The sequence below is a fragment of the Epargyreus clarus genome, unplaced genomic scaffold (assembly GCF_041222505.1).
Source record: "Epargyreus clarus isolate Ecla_fem2 unplaced genomic scaffold, WU_Ecla_fem_2.2 ptg000032l, whole genome shotgun sequence".
Taxonomy (NCBI): domain Eukaryota; kingdom Metazoa; phylum Arthropoda; class Insecta; order Lepidoptera; family Hesperiidae; genus Epargyreus; species Epargyreus clarus.
The window spans coordinates 11,022,394-11,041,434 of NW_027332237.1; the positions used below are offsets into that span (position 1 = coordinate 11,022,394).

At 38.1% G+C, this 19,041-nt stretch overlaps 2 protein-coding genes across 2 annotated transcripts; both read right to left on the reverse strand.

Moving 5' to 3' along the window:
* Nucleotides 1-1,461: 1,461 nt before the first annotated feature.
* Nucleotides 1,462-8,649, reverse strand: LOC140754936 (carboxylic ester hydrolase-like). Its single transcript, XM_073090091.1, has 11 exons — nt 8,496-8,649; nt 7,554-7,702; nt 6,880-7,019; nt 5,731-5,873; nt 5,290-5,475; nt 4,418-4,608; nt 4,030-4,198; nt 3,552-3,765; nt 3,205-3,314; nt 2,468-2,600; nt 1,462-1,741 (listed from the first exon to the last, which is right to left on the reverse strand). Exons 1-11 carry the CDS (start codon nt 8,569-8,571, stop codon nt 1,549-1,551), a joined length of 1,704 nt encoding a protein of 567 aa, XP_072946192.1. The 5' UTR covers nt 8,572-8,649; the 3' UTR covers nt 1,462-1,548.
* Nucleotides 8,650-12,775: 4,126 nt separating this feature from the next.
* LOC140755191 (esterase FE4-like) lies at nt 12,776-18,313 on the reverse strand. Its single transcript, XM_073090409.1, has 6 exons — nt 17,942-18,313; nt 17,037-17,222; nt 16,207-16,397; nt 15,577-15,745; nt 14,284-14,497; nt 12,776-12,921 (listed from the first exon to the last, which is right to left on the reverse strand). The coding sequence occupies exons 1-6, from the start codon at nt 18,102-18,104 to the stop codon at nt 12,777-12,779; spliced, it is 1,068 nt and encodes a 355-aa protein (XP_072946510.1). The 5' UTR covers nt 18,105-18,313; the 3' UTR covers nt 12,776.
* Nucleotides 18,314-19,041: the final 728 nt, after the last annotated feature.

Consider the following 19,041-nt stretch of genomic DNA (forward strand, 5'->3'; position numbering starts at 1 on the left):
GAAGATTTGTGCCGGCAGTACAATCGTAATAGGTTGACGACAAATATGTTTTAGAGGTAACATTATTTTATACTCATACGTATTATGGTCTCCACTGATTTATCCAAATTTTTGAAGGAAGCGGACCTCCTCTCTTAGTGACATTTTCTCTCGACCCCTCCCCGCCCCTTAATTTTGCGTGAGACTGTTCATTTTTTCTGTAAATACGTATTCCGTGTTTAACTGACTTTTATATATTAAGAAGAAACTTAAAATAAGCCACATTTTCCCAATTTCTCGCAATCACGTCAGTCGAAAACTGTCAAATGGTTTTCACATTTTCCTCGTTATTTTCCTCAATTTACACTATTACTTATGAATAACACAATGTTTGTCGAGACCTACCTCTCCCCTTTAACCTCCGAGGAACTTAAATGCCTAGAGGAGGCCTCTAATTGTATTAATGTATGCCCCTTTAGGAGTCTACCTTGTTCTTAAATTATTTCACACTATTGCTCATACATTCATATATTATCTTTTTGGTGGCGTGCGGTCTACGATGACCAATCACTTCCTTTGAGAACAGTCAAATGTTTTCTCTGTACATTTTCCTCGTAAAACTCCTTTGTTCTTTCCGATCTTGTTATTGCTATAACACTTTATGTATTAGTGCAAACTAGTTTTTTTTTAAACTAGCAGAACCCGCGGCTTCGCCCGCGTAAAAAATATGTTATGACATTCATATAACTGTTATTGTAAATTTGTACCTTTAAAAATTTTAACAATTAAGAAACATTATTATTTAATAAAAAAAATATGTTACGACGATCCGTGGAATATCGCTAATCTAATCCTTTCCGCACTCTGTTCTTTTTCCAAACACACCAAAAGATGTATAATTTCAATAACGTATTTTAAAGAAACTTTCCTTACTTATAGTACCCTAATTGTGTTGATTATTGAGTAGCTAAAAATGCTGAAACAGGTGTGTAAACAGAAATGCATACTGCATACACCCTTTTATACCCTTAACAGTTGATTTAAAAAAAAAAACAGTGACTCAGATGCTTCATTGTATCTAATGATAATTTTCATAGTGCTTCCTTCCAAATTAACGGATTATAAAAAAGTTCCAACCCATCTTTAACGGCCTTAAGGGTTGATTTTCCGAAAGCGGAAAAATAAGTATTATATTATTTATAGCCCGAAAGCCAAATATAAATTTTCATAGACTTTGCTTCAAAATCTGCGGACGTTAAAAAAAAAACTTTCAACCCCTATATTGCCCACTTAGGGGTAGATTTTCCATTAATGGTGTTAAAAAGTTCTACCATTCTTAACCAGAAAGCCAAATGCAATTTTTTATAGCCCTTGCTTCCAAATGATCAGATTTTAAAATACAGTTCCATCCCCTATTAGACGACCTTAAGGGTTGATTTTCCAAAAACGGTGAAATAAGTGTTCTATTATAGTGAAAACACGTTATAATTTGTAATATTTATTAAATTGTCACATAAATTAATACACAAAAAACATCACTTTTCGTTTATAGATCTATTTTCGAAGTAATCATGTCTTCTTTCCACTTTTATAATTGTAGTCAATGGGAAACAGTTCATCCCACACTCTAAAGCGTTCTTCGAAGAGATTCTGGTGGACGGAGAAGGTGCTGCCGAGCTGCAAGTAGTTCCTCTTGGACGGGACCATCGGAGGCCACGACAGGTCTTTTATTTCTGGCAAATCTCCACGAGGGTTTGGATCACTGGAACAATAAAGAAGAAATATAAGATGAATACTCTTTGAACAGATCATAAATAATCTATTTATGTAGATCAGTGGTACGACTGAAATTTGAAGTGTTATCGGCGGAAGACTTAAGGAAAGTCGTGGAAAATATGTTGAAACGGGCGCAAAGTGTCAACCCTGGTGGAAGACACTTGACAGATATCATATTTTCTACTTAGCAAAAAAAAGTTACAGGTTATTATTTCTATTACTCAAAATCACTTTATTTTATCAGTACAAAATTTTGTCAAAAACGAAATTGGATGTTTAATTTTGCGCCACACTATAGAAGTAGGCCTATCTACCCGAAATCTAGTTTAGATCCAATACAATCGTTAAGCAATTAACGTTTTCTTTTGTCGTCATACCTTAAACACCTAGATGCTTGAGTTCAACACCTCTTACAGTCTATTAAAACATAATCATGAGCATAGAATATAAGTTTTCCAATTATTCTGAGAACAATCTGTACTAAGTAGTATGCAAAATACGACGGAGCTCTTTCTTACCCAGAGCCGAAACTCTTCAACAATGCTTGAAGTAGGCCGTATATCAATCGAACCACATATTAAAAACTCCCATTGAACTTCTGTACCCTTAGTATGAGTTTTTACGTTTTGACAAAAACGTTTTTGTTTTTGTTTACGTATTTCCCATATATTTCCAATTAGTTCTAATTAATATTATCAGATTAATGTTTTACCCGTTCTTAGCGAAGTTATACACGATGGCGGTCATCCTGTCGACCATCTTAGCGTCAGGTCCTGTCAGCCCGATGTCGGGGAACAGCGCGCTGATCGTGTATAAGTAGATCAGCTCATCATGGTGCGCCACACCTGGAATTGTATCGTTCTTTAAAATATTTCCTGTAATAAAGTTGTAAAGGTGGTAGAGCCCTCTGTGGTTCGCTCCAGCGGCACTACCGCCAAACCTATTTTTGCCTCATAACAGTAGTGTTAAGCGCTGCTGTGTTCTGGTTTGAAGGGTGTGGTGAGAGCGACATACTTTTCCGAGGCGTCCCAGCTTAGTCCTCAGGGGTAGCGGCACATCTGTGGCCGACCTCAGGTAGGAATATGTAATCCTATTTGGCGTTGATTATAGATGTGCACGGGCGGCAGTAGCTACTTACCATCAGGTGGACTACATGCTCGTCTGCTACTCCCTTATTATAACAAAAATATTCAAAGGGTTCGTTTATATTCTACTCTATTATTGTCATCAAATATGTAATATACAATATATTATTCCATGCCTTATTTATTGCGGTTGAAGATTTTTAAGTGGTCAGTTCGTCCTTTAAACATCCTTATAGAGCTGCAAATCAACCTAGCATCCTACTCGTAGTTAAAAAAGTTTTATAAAAATTACAAGAACCTATTGATGAAAACAGATTTACGTGCGGCAAATCTCAAAAGGCAAAAGTACCATCTTGACACTTACCAGCGGGTTTTTTGGTATTCGGGTCCTCGTAGAAGCTGTGCTGTCCTATGTAGTCGAACTCATAGTAATACACTGGTGACTTTGAGTGGACACTCATGAGGTTTGCAAGCCTGGTAATACAAAATATAAATGTAGAGCCCAAGGTCACAAAACACTCGAGATTCTAATTGATAAAGTATTAAGACACACTTTAATTTAGAAAACAGTAAGAACTAATCTGTAGAATTGTAGATATTAGAGTAAAAATAGGTTTTATCTGCTTTTATAACCTTTAAAATATAAAGTTTTTTCTTATTCAAATAAAAATACGAGTGTCTTTTCATAATTATTATAATGACATAACTCACCTGTGGATAGGAAATCCGACCAGAGAATCTCCATAGAGTACTTCCAGACCTGCATTTGTTTTGGAATCATTCCGCAGGGGTCCCTGGCCAATGAACCTCTCCCTCAGGACCCTGGCCGGTTGCGGGTTATCTCTCGGCAGCAAGAAAGCGATGGATGCCAGTTTATCCCATTCTTTGTCCATCAGCTCTATGCGTGTTGCGTTATTTGTGATGTCTAAAGGAAGAGAAAAAATAAAAATAAAATAAATAATTTAATTAGAATCTATTTTATTATACGAGCCACGTCGCAACAGCAAATTGTAGATATTAGCAGGATGAAGTCAGCGCGGGCCCCCCCGGCACCCTCCTCTGCCCGCTCTCGTCCACAGTCACATAGCGCACTTAATGTGCCCTTACAGTTGCTACGGAGTATATGCTTGTAGTTTTTTAGAGCGGACTAGAAATTTGGCACACTATAAGAAATTAAAGAATTGCTTACTGTATGCCATCCAGTAGAATTCATTCTTAGTTTGGCTGACAATGTACGGCATGGACTGCAGTTCTCCGTCTTGAAGCATTTCCAGGGGATGTCTCGGCAAGAATCGCTCTTGACCAAAGTCTTTCTCGATTACTGGAGTCCACACGAGGACCGGGTCTCCGGCAAATTCCTGTTAAAAGCGATGCAAATGATGAAGGTGTCAACGAAAATTATCCCCAGATCCTTCAGGAGGCTCAGCTGTGATCAGATTTAAATAGGATCTTAGTCATATTATTTTAAAATCTAATTCTAGACAATTGGCCTTTAAAACTACTTCTGTAGAACAAAAATACATAGAGTTAATGAGTTAACGTGAAAAACTATGGTGATAAAAAACTCTTGAGCTTACATAAAATCCACTCAGTGAGTCTCCCAATGTCTTCCATGGGATGGTCTTCAGACAGTCCATGATGGCCTTGCTGTCAGTGGTCGGGCAGCCAACCAGCTCCGCTTGCTTCTTGGCAAGATGGAACTGGTCATAACCAATCTCCACATGTGAGAACGGAGATCCACTCATTGATATCGCGCGGTGGAACAACCCTAAAATAATTGATGATGTGGTAAGAGAGACATACTTATCCGAGGCGTTCTAGCTTAGTCCTCACCGGTAGCGGCGCATCTGTGGCCGATTTCAGGTAGGAATATCTAATCCCATCTATGGTTGAATACGGATGTCCATAGACGGCATTAGCCACTTACCATCAGCTGGACTGCATGCTCGTCTGATCTTCTATATTATAAAAAAAGACAATGTCTGGTGTGTTGATGTAACTATGATGCTGGTTTTTGTCCTTAGGTTTCGATGTATAGAGTTCGTGCTTATTTCCTTAATGTTCAGAAAATTGTGTAGTTTCAATTGATGCTTAATGGAAATGACAAAACAGGCTAAACTTCTCATTCTGAGCAATCACCTCCGACATCACGACGCAAACTACATTCTTCTGATGTCTAGGCTAAATTCTATCCTTTCTTACAATACATTAATAATTTCTCCTTAATTAAAAATGAGATTTTAACTCATATTCCAGATTTATTTTGTACTTATCATTAACCTAAGATTTTTTTTGGCATTTCAAAAAAGGATATTTTTATACATTAAATAAAAAAAAAAAAAAAAGAAAATAAATAAATAAATGATAAATGCAAAGTAATTGCATTTTATGTAAATTATGTATTATGTACTTTTTCAAATTGCATTAAGGAATAACTTAAGGAATGCACCTTTAGACATGGGGGATAACAAATGCAGGCCAATGCTGTAGGAGCCAGCGCTGTAGCCCGTGACGGTGACGCAGGCCGGGTCTCCGCCGAATGCCGCGATGTTCTGCTGCACCCAGCGCAGCGCAGCCACCTGGTCCTTGTAGCCGTTGTTACCAGGCGCGTTGGCATCTCCCGTGCTGATGAAACCTGGTGCATTTAACAGATTATAATTGACATTAAGTAGTTGTAATATTCCAAAAAGAATCCAAAAATTGGGCTTTAAATTGATTGTAAAAAATAAGGTTATCAGAGTAAGAATGTGATCTTAATCATAAGGCAGTAGCGTATATATTATCTTTGTCAAAACAAATTTTGTGTAGATAGTACATACCCTTCGTTGCTCATAATTTTGGGAAAGCCTTTTTACATATATACTTTTTTAAACGAACAAAAAAATCATACCAAGCGAAGCCAGACGATAGTTGATGGTGACCAACACCATGTCCCGATCCATTAAATAGTGGGGTCCGACCACATCACTGCGCCCCGAAGCCACGTAGAAACCTCCGTGGTGGATGAACACCACTACTGGCAACGGCTTAGCACTAAGAATAATATATGTAAAACATAAACATAAACATTTTCTAGTGTAGAAAGTCCCACACTAGGATTCCCTGTGTCGTGGGTGCCATGGACACACACATAGACAAATACACATACACCCAGACCCAGAAACAGAAATCCAAAGTCATCATTTAGATAAATAGCGTTTGAATGTTTTTATGTCTGCGATATCCTCGAAAACTTCTAATACAATTTTAGTATAAAATCATATAAGAAACATTTAGGCATAGAATGTTTCCTTGTGACACACCGCACGCGTCATATTGGAGTTAATTGCTTTAATGGTTTCTCATTGTTTATTTACCTGCATGAATTGCATTATTGCAAATATTGAGTATTTCTCTAGTAAAGTAAGGGAAAAATAATGTGCTATATACATGAACAGGAAATCAAAGGTTTTGCTTAGATTAAAAAATATTTAAAGCTTTTCAAACTAAGTCATTAATGTTATAGGGGAAACATTGGATAGAAACTTAAAACGAATATTTTCAAAAGTATTTAAAATATTACTTTTAAGTTATATTTTAAATACTATTTACCACGTTGTATTTCTTTTGTTAATTATAACAGATACGGTCTTTGGCATGGGAGGGTTTTTGGGAAATCCTGTTTCTAACTATAAATGTTCCGAAGAGTTCTGAAGGTGGAAGAATCTTTTGCGGTTCGACTCCGGCGGCACTACCGCCACACCGATTTCTGCCTCATAACGGCAGTGTTAAGCGCTGCTATGTTCGGGTGTGGTAAGGAAGACAAAATTTTCCGAGGCGTTCCAGTCTACTCCTCAGGGGTTGTGGCGCATCTGTGGCCGGCCTCGAATAGGAATATTTAATCTGGGGTTGATCACAAATGTCCGTGGGCGGCAGTAGCCACTTACCATTAGGTGGACTGCATGCTCGTCTGTTGCTCCTATATTATAAAAAAAAGACAACAGAGCATAATATGATCTCAGGATACTAACTGTTCCTTCAGTAAAAATAAGGTAAATACCTGTTCTTCTTAGGTGTGTAGACATTGAGCCGCAAGCAGTCCTCATCGACGTAGTACCCAGGGGTAACGGGCTGCGGGCAGGCTGGGCCCTCCTCCCTGGCGTCTACCTCATCCTCGTACTTATTGAAGGGCATTGGAGGCTATAGGGAAAAATAAATTTACCGGTTTTTATATTGGTAAGCTGTAAACACTTAAGATAAAATGTCATCATCATCAACCCATTACTGTCCCACTGCTGGGCTCGAGTCAGAATGAGAAGGATAAGGCCATAGTCCACCGCGCTGGTCGAGTACAAATTAATAGACATCACATACCTGTGCAAACTATTTTCATCACGAAGTTTTCCTTCACTTAAACGGTGAAGGAAAAGGCAAGTGATAATTAATTTCCTTCACGCACATAACTTTGAAAAATAAGAGTTGCCTGGAATTTGAACCTCGTATCCCTAGATCAAGAGGCCACGTTTCTTAACCAATAGGCTATCACTGCTTTTATAAATAAGAAAATAAATGAGAAGTAAATATCTAAGTAAGAATGTAGCGGCGCGTCTGTGGTTGGCCTCAGGCAGGAATATCTAATCCTATTTGTTGTTGATTACAGATGTGCATGGATGGCAGTTGCCACTTACCATCAGGTGGACTGCTACTCCTGGAGTATAAAAACAATGATCTCACCTGGAACCTAAGCTCACCAACTGGTGGCTGGGCGTAGCGGACTCCGCGGTAGCTTTCGAACCGGCGACCTCGGCGTGACGTCATCCAGGAACCCTTGATGGGACCCAAGGGTGTCACCGTCACCGGATCACCGGGTGGTTGGCTTGCTCCTAAACAAAATATACAATAAGTACAGTAACACAGAAATTATGATAATGTTGATGATTAAGAGAAGAGAGTAACTGAAGAGATGCATTATTTATAAAATTGGACAGTTATGAAGCTTTTTAAAAATTATATCCTTCTCTTCGTAATGGGTTGAAGATGACCATGATGATTATTAAGAAGATATCGTTAATGACAATAAAAATATACCTACTAACCAACAAACAGGCAAATGTAAATTTGGTCCATTCGGTACAATAATAATTATAAGGTACTCGTAAATATTAAACTTCGAATGCTAAGATTTCCTGTACTTAGTTATCTTCTATGTGTTCATGATACTAAAACCACATATTTGTTATTTACGACAATTAGTGGAATACATTTACATATTTACTAGTACCTAAGTAATAAAACTTAACATTGACTGACAGAAAATGTACAGCTTAACTCTGAAAGATTAAAAACATAATATTTCGCCTAGGAAATGTTTACATAACATAAATAAGTACAAATAACGTTTTTGAAAATTCATTCTATAAGAACAGAGGATCAAACAATTAAAATATTTTGGAAAAGCTAATTAATTGAAATGAAAATGTTTAAGTAATTAAAATAACTTCTAAATAATATTGCTATGAAATAAACCATTAATTGAATAAAAACAATTATAAATATGTAGTCTAAAATTAAACTATAACTTTAATGAACTTCAATAAATATACTAAAACATAAGTTATGATAAATAAACACAAAAAATAAATTATAAACAAATAGCCTTTTTTATAAAGAGCCTACCTGCATGTGAGCCACCATGATACGCGTGCGTGAGACACGCAAGCGTGCAGACCACGACTGCACCGAACACATGCATCTTGTTCAGGTTGACCGGTCACGACTGATGCCGGCTTCCCAACTGGATATTATACTGCGAAATGCCTTTATATGTCTTACTACTGCTGTAGACTTACTAACCTAGTCATGGATAGACTCCTATTATATATCTACATGTAAGTATGTGATTTAGCGCCTGAGATTTATTTAAAATATTCTAGATTTTGTGTCTAAAAGTCTATTAACTTATACCAGTTACTTCTGGCCAGTGGAGTGGATTATTGCCTAAACTCCTCTCATTTTGAGAGGAAATTTGTGCCAGGCAGTGCGATAGTAATAGGTTAAGGACAAATGTGTTTTAGGAGTAGCATTATCTTATACTCATTTGTGTTATGGCTCACCAGTGAGTTTGCCATTTTTTTTATGGGGCTTCCTATCTTTACTAGATTTTGTCACGTCCCCTTTTTTGCCTCATAATTTTACGTGTAAAAAATCGTTTTTTTCTGTATTTAAATACGTAATCATTGTTTGAGTGACTTTGATATATTAAGAACGAACTTAAATTAACCCACTTCGCAATCAGTTCCTCGAGAGCAGTCGAATGGTTTTCCTACACATTTTCCTTGTAATTTTCCTCATTTTACACTATTACTTTAAAACAATGTGTGTCGACCAGATCTACTTCTCCCCTGTAACCTGACAGGAACTTAAATGCCTAAAGGACGCCTCTAGTTTTACTAATGTATACCACTTTAGGAGTCTACCATTTTCTATGTTTATTCCTCACTATTCCTCATACGAATGTACATTATCTTTGGTGGCGCGCGGTCTACGATGACCAATCACTTCCTTTGAGAACAGTCAAATGGTTTTCTCTATACATTTTCCTCGTAAAACTCCTATGTTCTTTCCGAACTTGTTTTTGCTATATCACTCGACTTATTAATGGAAACAAGTATTATTTGAAATGAACGGAATGGAAAACATGGTATTATTAAATATAAATGATGAATGAAGGATCCCAGTCTTGATATGCTTCAAGTTCTAAGTACTTTTGTTTTCTTCTTCTTCAATATACTTAAGTAGAATTAAGTATGTACGAGTATTGTAGGTATGTACTGGAATTCTACAAGTTACCCACTTTCCGGTATTCGATTGAGCTGAATTTATGCATGCGTATGTGGATCCGATGACAATGCAATATTATTATTTGTAGTCAATGATATAAAAACTAATGTCATTGTGTGTAGCATGTACAAATGTGTTGTAAAGGATATGATTTAAATAAGAACAAAGATATTAGTAAACATGTTTATTTGAATTCGGTGGTCACATTAAATAAAGTACCAGGCTTCACAACCAACCTGAATGCCGATTTTAAAGAAATACTAGCTGACCCGGCAAACGTTGTGTTGCTATATAAATAAAAAAAAATGAAGGGTGAACAACCCTTATCACTTAAGGGTTTGAAAAGTAGATAGTAGCCGATTCTCAGACCTACTAAATATGTATATTAAGTTTGGTGAAAATCGGTAAAGCCGTTTCAGAGGAGTACGGTAACGGTAGCGAAGTCTGTCGAATCCAATGTAAAACATTCCAAAATCAACAACTACTTACGAATTAATAATTAATTAAAAAAACCTTTTCCCACGGACTAAATTGTGATACTAAACCATTCTCAAGTCCCCTGGAACACACACAACATATTTCATCAAAATCAGTCCAGTCGTTTAGGAGGAGTTCAGTGACATATACACGCACATAAGAAATATATATATATAAAGATAAAAATAAAAAACCGTTACAAAGTTAAAGATCCAACATTATTTTAAACGAGTGCCTATTTAACCAAAACAACGAATCCCTTTTAATCTAAGCACTTATTCCTGCCCTATTTATCCATTTTTTGCCTACCAAAGGTCAAAATTTGTCAATTTCTAGTAGGCCTATATAACCATATAGAGCAGTGATAGCCTAGTGGTTAAGAAACGCGGCCTCTCGATCGAGGGGTAGGTTCAAATCCCAGGTACGCAGTCTGATTTTCAAATTTACGCGCGTATTAGAAATATATTATCACTTGCTTAACCGGTGAAGGAAAACATCGTGAGGAAACCTGCATACCTGAGAGATTTATAAAAAAAAAATCTTATAGGTATGTGAAGTCAACCAATACGCACTTGTCCAGCGCGGTGGATTATGGCCTAATCCTTCTCATTCTGAGAGGAGACCCGTCCCCAGCAGTGGGACAGTAATGGGTTGATGATTGACAGACAGACGATATAACCAAACTTCGATCTCTGATAAGCAAAACATTGGATAGATCAATTACTAATATTGAACATGAATAAACGGATCTATAAACCTAAACTCGGTAATCGAACAATAACGGGTGGTGGTTTTACGATTATTTCAGGGGGAGGAGTACCCCTCCTCCCCCTGAACACAATGGGGTACAGGTACACAATGGGGTAGAGGATGTCCCATACACTGAAACGGCTCTCATAAAGGTTCTGGTTGATAGAGAAAGTGCTGGAGATGCGCAGGTAGCTCCGGTTGGTGGGTAGCATGCGAGGCCAGGAGAGCTGCGACAATTCTGGTAGGGTTCCGCGAGGGTTTGGATCTCTGAAAGTATACAAGGTGTCAAAATACATTGCTAGCTTTAAGCATTTATAAAGTCCCATGGGGGCTTAGATTTTATAAAGTATTCAAGGTATAACAAAACTAAAAAAAAAAAAAAAACTAAAACGCTTTCTACACTCACAGCCCCACACTAGGATTCCTTGTACCGTGGGTGCTATGGACACACACACACAGAGAGACAAATACACAAACACCCAGACCCAGAAACAGAAATCTAAATTCATCATTTAGAAATCTGTCTGGCCGGGGATCGAACCCGGGACCCTCTGCGCGTCAGACCGGCATGGTGACCGCTCCGCCACGCGGGTCGTCAACATACTTATATGGTGGTATTAAGCGCTAATTTTGTCTGTATTGAAGAGTGTCAATGAAGAGACAGGTATACAAGACCTTCTAACGTAGTTTTTAAAAGTAACAAGGAAATTATGATCAGTCTCAGGCAGTACTCCAAACCTATGAAGTTGATTACAAATGTCCCAATGCAGAAGCGACGACTTATCAGGAGGACTCAAAGCTTTGCTTCTTGTATTTCATAAAAATATATGGCATGATGGTAAATTTGGTATGGACCTGATCGAGATTAGCAAAAAAGCTATCGTTCAAATCTGACGATAAGGTACTTCTGGTATTGCAAAATTTCATTCGACGTTGCCTACCTTTCATAAGATAGCTTTATCTATCTATCGTATTAACTAAAGATTATTTTATATTGGAGCTATTTTGGAGGTATGAACTCCAAAGGCAAGATCTCTGGGAATTTTGCCTTTGGAATGGATGACATATCCTGTTGCTAGTTTAGTACTTCTAGCATATAATAAGAAGATTATAGAACAGATGGACATCATTACCTGTGTAATTATGTAAACTGATAAAAGATACTGTTACCTACCCAGTTAAAGCAAAGTTGTAGACGATGGCTGTCAACTAGTTGTGCGTCAGCGCCGGTCAGACCGATATCCGGGATGAGGCCAGGCATCGAGAACAGGTAGATCAGGTCGTCATGATTTGATACTCCTGCTGTAAATTTAATGCGATGACACACGTGGCGGGGGTACAGATGACCCTGAGGACTAAGCGGGAACGTCTCGGAAAAGTATGTCTCCCTTACCATACCGTTCAAACCAGAACACAGCAGCGCTTAACACTGCTATTACGAGGTAGAAGTAGTAGGTAGGTAAGTCGTACTGTGTGTAAATGGCACACAGGGAATCCTATTGTTGACCTGTGAATGTATAAAGCTTCCTTTAATGGTGGGTGAAATTCAAGGCTCATAATATACATGTATAAGCTGAACTAGTGTTAACATATCGTATCTATTGTATCGCCGTGGTTCTATAACCGTTAATACCAGCATTTCTGATTAAGTGAACCAGTTTGAAGGAAATTCAGATAAGACGCGGTGTTAGAGAAACTCAAATAAAATTCAAGAATAACAAAATAAATGTCGACATGAAGTCGACCTTGTGGAGGATTTCGAGTGAGTTACCATACATTTGGATTTAGACGATCACATACCATCAGGTACAGGATAATTCACGAACCATTTCACCCAACTCCGATCTCTTAACTCTAGCAAAAGCGTAAACAAATGTTCTTACTTTTAATTTAGTAGGTACAGATAAAATAATTGAACAACTCACCTACTGGTGTTTTCGTAACAGGATTTTCGTAAAAACTGTTGTTACCGATGTAACTGAACTGGTAGTAGTAGACAGGTGCTTTGGAGTATCGGCACATGATGTTGGCAAGCCTGATAAAATTGATGTAAAAGTAGGTACGTACTCATTCCATAATCATAGGTATGAAAACTGAAAATACCTAGAAATTCTCAACTGTTAATCTTTAGTAAGTAAAACATTGGATAGATTGATTATGAATAACGAGTTTACCAACAGAATAATCGGTTGTGGTTTAATAATATTCAAATTATTTGACTTGCACATCTATGGGTATGTCGTGTAGAAAATGATTTTAGATTTATTGTTCACTTTGTTACTTATTTATTTTTAATTATTAAAAAAAATACTAACATAGTTTTTAAGTGCAATGTAAATACTAACAAAATATGTACTATGTCTGAATCAAATGGAAATAAAATAAAAATTAACGAATGAACTAGCAAGGCAAGTCAAACAAAAATTGTCGAAATGTAAGATTATCGACTGCAGAGGGTAATGTTTTTCGAGCGTATGTATGTTTTTTTTATAATATAGAAGTAGCAGACGAGCATGCAGTACACTTGATGGCTAGTGCCGCCGATGGACATCTGTAATCAACCCCAGATAGGATTTTTCCTACCTGAGGTCGGCCACAGATGCGCCGCTACCCCTGAGGACTACGCTGGAATGCCTCGGAAAAGTATGTCTCCCTTACCACACCCTTCAAAACGGAACACAGCAGCGCTGTAACTGTAACACTGCTGTTATTAGGTAGAAATAGGTGTGGCGGTGGTGCCGCCGGAGTCGAACCACAAAGGATTCTACCACCTTCTTACACGTGTGTACGTGTGTCTCATTCTTTGGCATACCCTGTAGTCCAAACACTCGACGGATTGTAATACTCGTATATCGGTGTCGTTTAATTCGTCCAAATCGTGGAAGTAACATTGACTATAATATTAACAATAATTTAATTAATTATTTAAAGTAACAAAGACTCATTTACATTTTTGAATTACAATTACAATTTTACATTACAATTTTAAACGTAGAAAGCTGAAATGAGAAATATACCTACAGTCTACTCTATTGCCTAGCATCTTCAGAATGCTGTTGGAGCTATCCCGGACACGGTACATCAGGGAGCTGCATCTTGTTCGCATTATGACTATATTTTTAAGCGGCCGGGTTTTTATGGTCGACGACCCGCGTGGCGAAGCGGCCACCATACCGGTCTGACGCGCAAAGGGTCCCGGGTTCGATCCACGGTCAGACAGATATCTAAATGATGAATTTAGATTTCTGTTTCTGGATCTGGGTGTTTGTGTATTCGTCTATGTGTGTGTCCATGGCACCCACGACACAGGGAGTCGTAGTGTGGGGCTGTGAGGGTAGAAAGCGTTTATGGTAATTGCTAGTTTGAGTCAATTACTCAAAGAGAATGAAGTAATTACCTATGACTCGAGAATCCAATGAGCGCATCTCCGAACATCATTCCCAAGTTCTGTAACGTCGTTGTATCATTTCGTATTGGTTCTAAACCAAGGTATTTCTTCCGCAGTGTTAGAGCCTGCAGCGTGGAACCCTTCGGCAGCATAAACGCTATCGGAGCGTACTTCGTGTATTCTTTGTCTAACATCTTTGTTAGCGTTGCGTTGTTGAGGATGACTGTTGAAGGTAATGGAAATTAATGAGGTACATCAATTAGAGGTGGAATTTGAAGCGATAGGTTCAGCGACGACGACGTTTGTCGACCCGCGTGGCAGAGCGGTCACCATACCGGTCTGACGCGCAAAGGGTCCCGGGTTCGATTCCCGGCCAGACAAATATCTAAATGATGAATTTAGCTTTCTGTTTCTCGGTCTGGGTGTTTGTGTATTTGTCTATGTGTGTGTCCATGGCATCCACGGCACAGGGAATCCTAGTGTGGGGCTGTGAGTGTAGAAAGCGTTTATTTATTTATTTATCCATTCAGTTTAAAAAAATAATAAAAAAAAAGCTGCAGCAAAACCACCATCCCTTGTAACACTAGTGGCGCCTTTTCTACTAAAATCCATGAAAGGGTACGCTAAACCATCGATCCTGGTTATCGTCAAAAGATGGCAGTCTTCAAACTTGCTTGATGGCTGCATGATGGCTTTAATGGCGGCTTTAGTTGGCCACTAACCTGAATCTGCTTCCACCAAATCCCTAACACAAAATATAATACTGGCATCCACAGTTGGAAGAAACGTATGCCCAGCAGTGAGACACGGAAAAGGTTGTAGGTGTTAAAGTATATCGGTGACATCTCAAGTTAAAATTTATAGATACAAAACTTACTGTCAACCCATTACTGTCTCACTGCTAGGCACGGATTTCCTATCAGGGTGAGCGAGGTTCCCTTCAGAACTTTTTCAAAAGCTTTCAGGCATACAGGTAACAGTTATTCATAATACAAAATATAAAAGAAGGTGAAGGTTTGAAGGTGGTAGAACCCTTTATGGTCCGGCGGCACCACGGCCACACCTATTTCTACGCTGCTGTGTTCCGGTTTGAAGGGTGTGGTAAGGGAGACAGACTTTTCCGAGGCGTTCCAGCTTAGTCCTCAGGGGTAGCGGCGCATCTGTGGCCGACCTCAGGTAGGAATATCTAATGCTGTCTGGGGTTGATTACAGATGTCCATGGGCGGCAGTAGCCACTTATTATCAGGTGGACTGCATGCTCGTCTGCTACTCTTATATTATGTAAAAAAAAAGGTTACTAACTATTAGCAAGCCAGGAGTACTCATCTCGTGTCTGACCGATGATGTAGGGTACGGAGTAGAGGTTGCCAGAGCGCACGGCATCCAGGGGGTCGTAAGGCATGAACCGCTCTTGTCCAAAATCCCGCTCTATCACCACCGTCCAATACAGCACGCGATTGGTTGGCAACTCCTGATTAAATTCAAATCAAGTTTATTCAATATATTCTATAGAACTTTTAAACGTCAACAACAACGGCTTCGAAAGCGGTGATCCACTGCTTCCAAAGGTTTTAGTTATGAAGGAGGGAAAGAAACTTAAAACGATGATCCTCTATCGTATTTTAATATAAACTAGCAATAGTAGTAGTTCTGATTTAAAAAAAACAGTTATTTGGTGTCAAACATAACCAATCTGTCTAGAGTTCTCTGTCACCTAAAATCGATTTAGCTATAAGTTTGATATGTACAACACGAAAGACACGAAAATGTCAATATTTTACATATTACTTACATAATATTGTACAAATAAATGTCGCATAGCGACAAAATACCGTTTATTTGTAGAGATAAGAGACATGAAAGTTAAAAGAAATTAGTTAATTATAATGTAAATTGTTTTTATACTAACTTTGTTAGTAATTCATTACTTACGAAAAAGCCATTGACGGAATCACCGATCTCCTGCCAGGGTTTAGTTCTCAAGCACTTGATGATAGCACTGCTGGTGTTGAAAGGGCAGTCGACCAGCCTCGCCTGCTTCGCTGCCAGATCGAACTGGTCGCGATCTATCCTCACTTGCGAGAAGGGGGAGCTGCTCATAGATACTGCGCGGTGGAACAACCCTGGAAAAATGGCTTGATGTCTATCGCTAGATGATGAAGTTGTAACAAACGCAACTTAATTATTTTGTGCAGACCAGGGCAGAAAACTAGGGTACACTACTAGAATACACAAATTAGTTTTCGAATTCCAGTTAGGCGAATTTCAGCTGGGACAAAAAATATTTCTGTAAGTATCAACACGAGGAGTTCAAGATCCCTTTTTCATCACATTATGTTAGTCACCAAGATTCATGGGGCTAGATTCAACAGAAGCGAACTATTAATCATAAAATTTTCAAGTTATATCAGATGATATTCATCAATGGTTAAATAACAATTATACGAAAACGATAATCATACGTGACGAAAAGTTAAGCTTCATTTGAGAAGTTAGGCATTTTATATGGTCGGTAAAAAAAAATGCTTTCCACACTCACACCCCCACACTAGGATTCCCTTTGTCGTGGGAGCCATGGACATACATATAGACAAATACACAGAGATACTCAGAATACTCAGAAACACACATTTAAATTCATTATTTAGATATCTGTTCGGTCGGGGATCGAACTCGGGACATTCTGCGCTCCGCCACGCGCGCCGTCCAAGAAGAGTACCACTTCTACAATTATTATGATTTGGGATTAAAGAAAAATATACCTTTAGACATAGGTGACAACATATGCAACGCGACACTGTACGCCCCAGAGCCACAACCAAGCAAGGAGACGTTGTCAGGATCTCCCCCGAACGCTGCGATGTTCCTCTGTATCCAGCTCAGCACCACCACCTGGTCCTTGAAGCCGTTGTTCCCTGGAGCCAGGTTGTCTCCAGTACTTAAAAATCCTAAATATTTAGAATGGTACTGAATTTAAATGTTTCCTCCCTATGTTGGATCTGGTCAATTGCTTTTACGTTTTTATTTCTAAATATTCTATAAAATAATTATCTCTTTAAAGTTGAAATAAATTATCATTAAGAAATCTTTCTGGTCTTCCAATAAATTCATTTCAATGCTTAATACTTGATTAATATGCTTTGTTTAATAATAATTTGCCTTTTCCTATGAATTTAGCCATCAGAATAGTATAAATGAGAAAAAAAAAATGAAATGAATAAAGATTATTTTCGCATTCACATGCGTAAACTCTTATATAAATATACTAGTGGTACCCGCGGCTTCGCCCGCATTTTAAAAGAATAATAAGACATATATGTAACGAAAAATGTGTACCTACATTGGAATGACAGTGGTGCCATCTGTCGAAAATTGGTCTTACCAACTCCCAAACCCTCGTGGGCTCTTGGACAACAAACTTTGCTAAAGATCATCACTTGATCAAATGCATAGTTTCCGATTCTATATCTACTTACGAATTAAAAATTAATTAAAAAAACCTTTTCCCACGGACTAAATTGCGAATCTAAACCATTCTCAAGTCCCCTTGAACACACACAACAAATTTCATCAAAATCAGTTCAGTCGTTTAGGAGGAGTTCAGTGACATACACACGCACATAAGAAATATATATATAAAGATATTGGTAATCAAGGAAGCATGTACCAAGAGATCCCAATCGGAAGTTACATGTGACCAGGATCATATCCCGGTCCATCAGGTACCGTGGTCCAACCACGTCACTGCGAGCAGACAGCACATAGAACCCTCCGTAATGCAGGAACAATGCCACTGGGAAGAGATCCGAGCTGAAATTGAAACATATCATTTAAGATGAACTTAAAGATTTTGAGGTAACACTCTATAGGAGACTTAGATTAGTAAAATACATAGATAGACCACTCCTAACAAGAAAGTGAAAAAAGTTTTGAGAATTAAAATTGTTGCGTAAATAAAGTTTTACCACGTCTCGGTGCTAAAATTTCTATAAAATGTTTGAAATGTATTATTTATTTATTACGTAAATTACGTAGTATTAGTTATTTATAGGTACATTTTCTCTAAAAATATTTTTTATTTGTCAATAATTAAAAAAATAACTCCAATCCAATTTCAAGGCGGTGAAATATCTTTCTATTTTACTTAACAAAAAAGTTTTTTCCACGAAAATTGGTAACTTTTAATCTTCACTCAGAAAATTTTCATTTCAACTTAATTAGCGAGATCCTATCCAAGGAATTGGCAACAATTGAATGATTTGAATTGAATGTTTATCTTTTAGCATTCTACTTGAGTTGTGGTTAAGAATCATTCTGCACGTGATCGGTTTCGCCGGTGGGAACTTCCTTAGTATATTTTTTTCTTATTTACCTCATACTCGTAGCAAATGTGGTTTAAATCCTTCCACTATATTACGATTTAAGCTTACTGTCGCGTGTGTGCTACCTCTCTTAGATTTACAGTAAGCCCTATGTATACCGTAAACTTACCGTACCTTTTTTTACGAGGGGGAAAAAGGTACCCGTCGACGTGGGAGCGACGCCGGGTTATGTGGGATTTTTACCGCACTAAATCTGGTGTTTACAACGGTTTTTTTTTATATAATATGAGAGTAGCAGACGAGCATGCAGTCCACCTTATGGTAAATGGCTACTGCCGCCCATGGACATCTGTAATCAACCCCAGATAGGATTAGATATTCCTACCTGAGGTCGGCCACAGATGCGCCGCTACCCCTGAGGACTAAGCTGGAACGCCTCGAAAAA

Bases quoted from the DNA above. Each gene is read 5' to 3' on its own strand.
- LOC140754936 (XM_073090091.1), bottom strand. From the start codon at position 8,571: ATGCATGTGTTCGGTGCAGTCGTGGTCTGCACGCTTGCGTGTCTCACG. The intron at 7,703-8,495 runs GTAGGCTCTTTA...TATTTTGTTTAG, and splicing joins TCATGGTGGCTCACATGCAG to GAGCAAGCCAACCACCCGGT. The intron at 3,766-4,029 runs GTAAGCAATTCT...CTCTTCCTTTAG, and splicing joins ATTCTACTGGATGGCATACA to ACATCACAAATAACGCAACA.
- LOC140755191 (XM_073090409.1), bottom strand. From the start codon at position 18,104: ATGATATGTTTCAATTTCAGCTCGGATCTCTTCCCAGTGGCATTGTTC. The intron at 17,223-17,941 runs GTACATGCTTCC...CTAAATATTTAG, and splicing joins CTTCCGATTGGGATCTCTTG to GATTTTTAAGTACTGGAGAC. The intron at 15,746-16,206 runs GTAAGTAATGAA...GAATTTAATCAG, and splicing joins ATTCCGTCAATGGCTTTTTC to GAGTTGCCAACCAATCGCGT.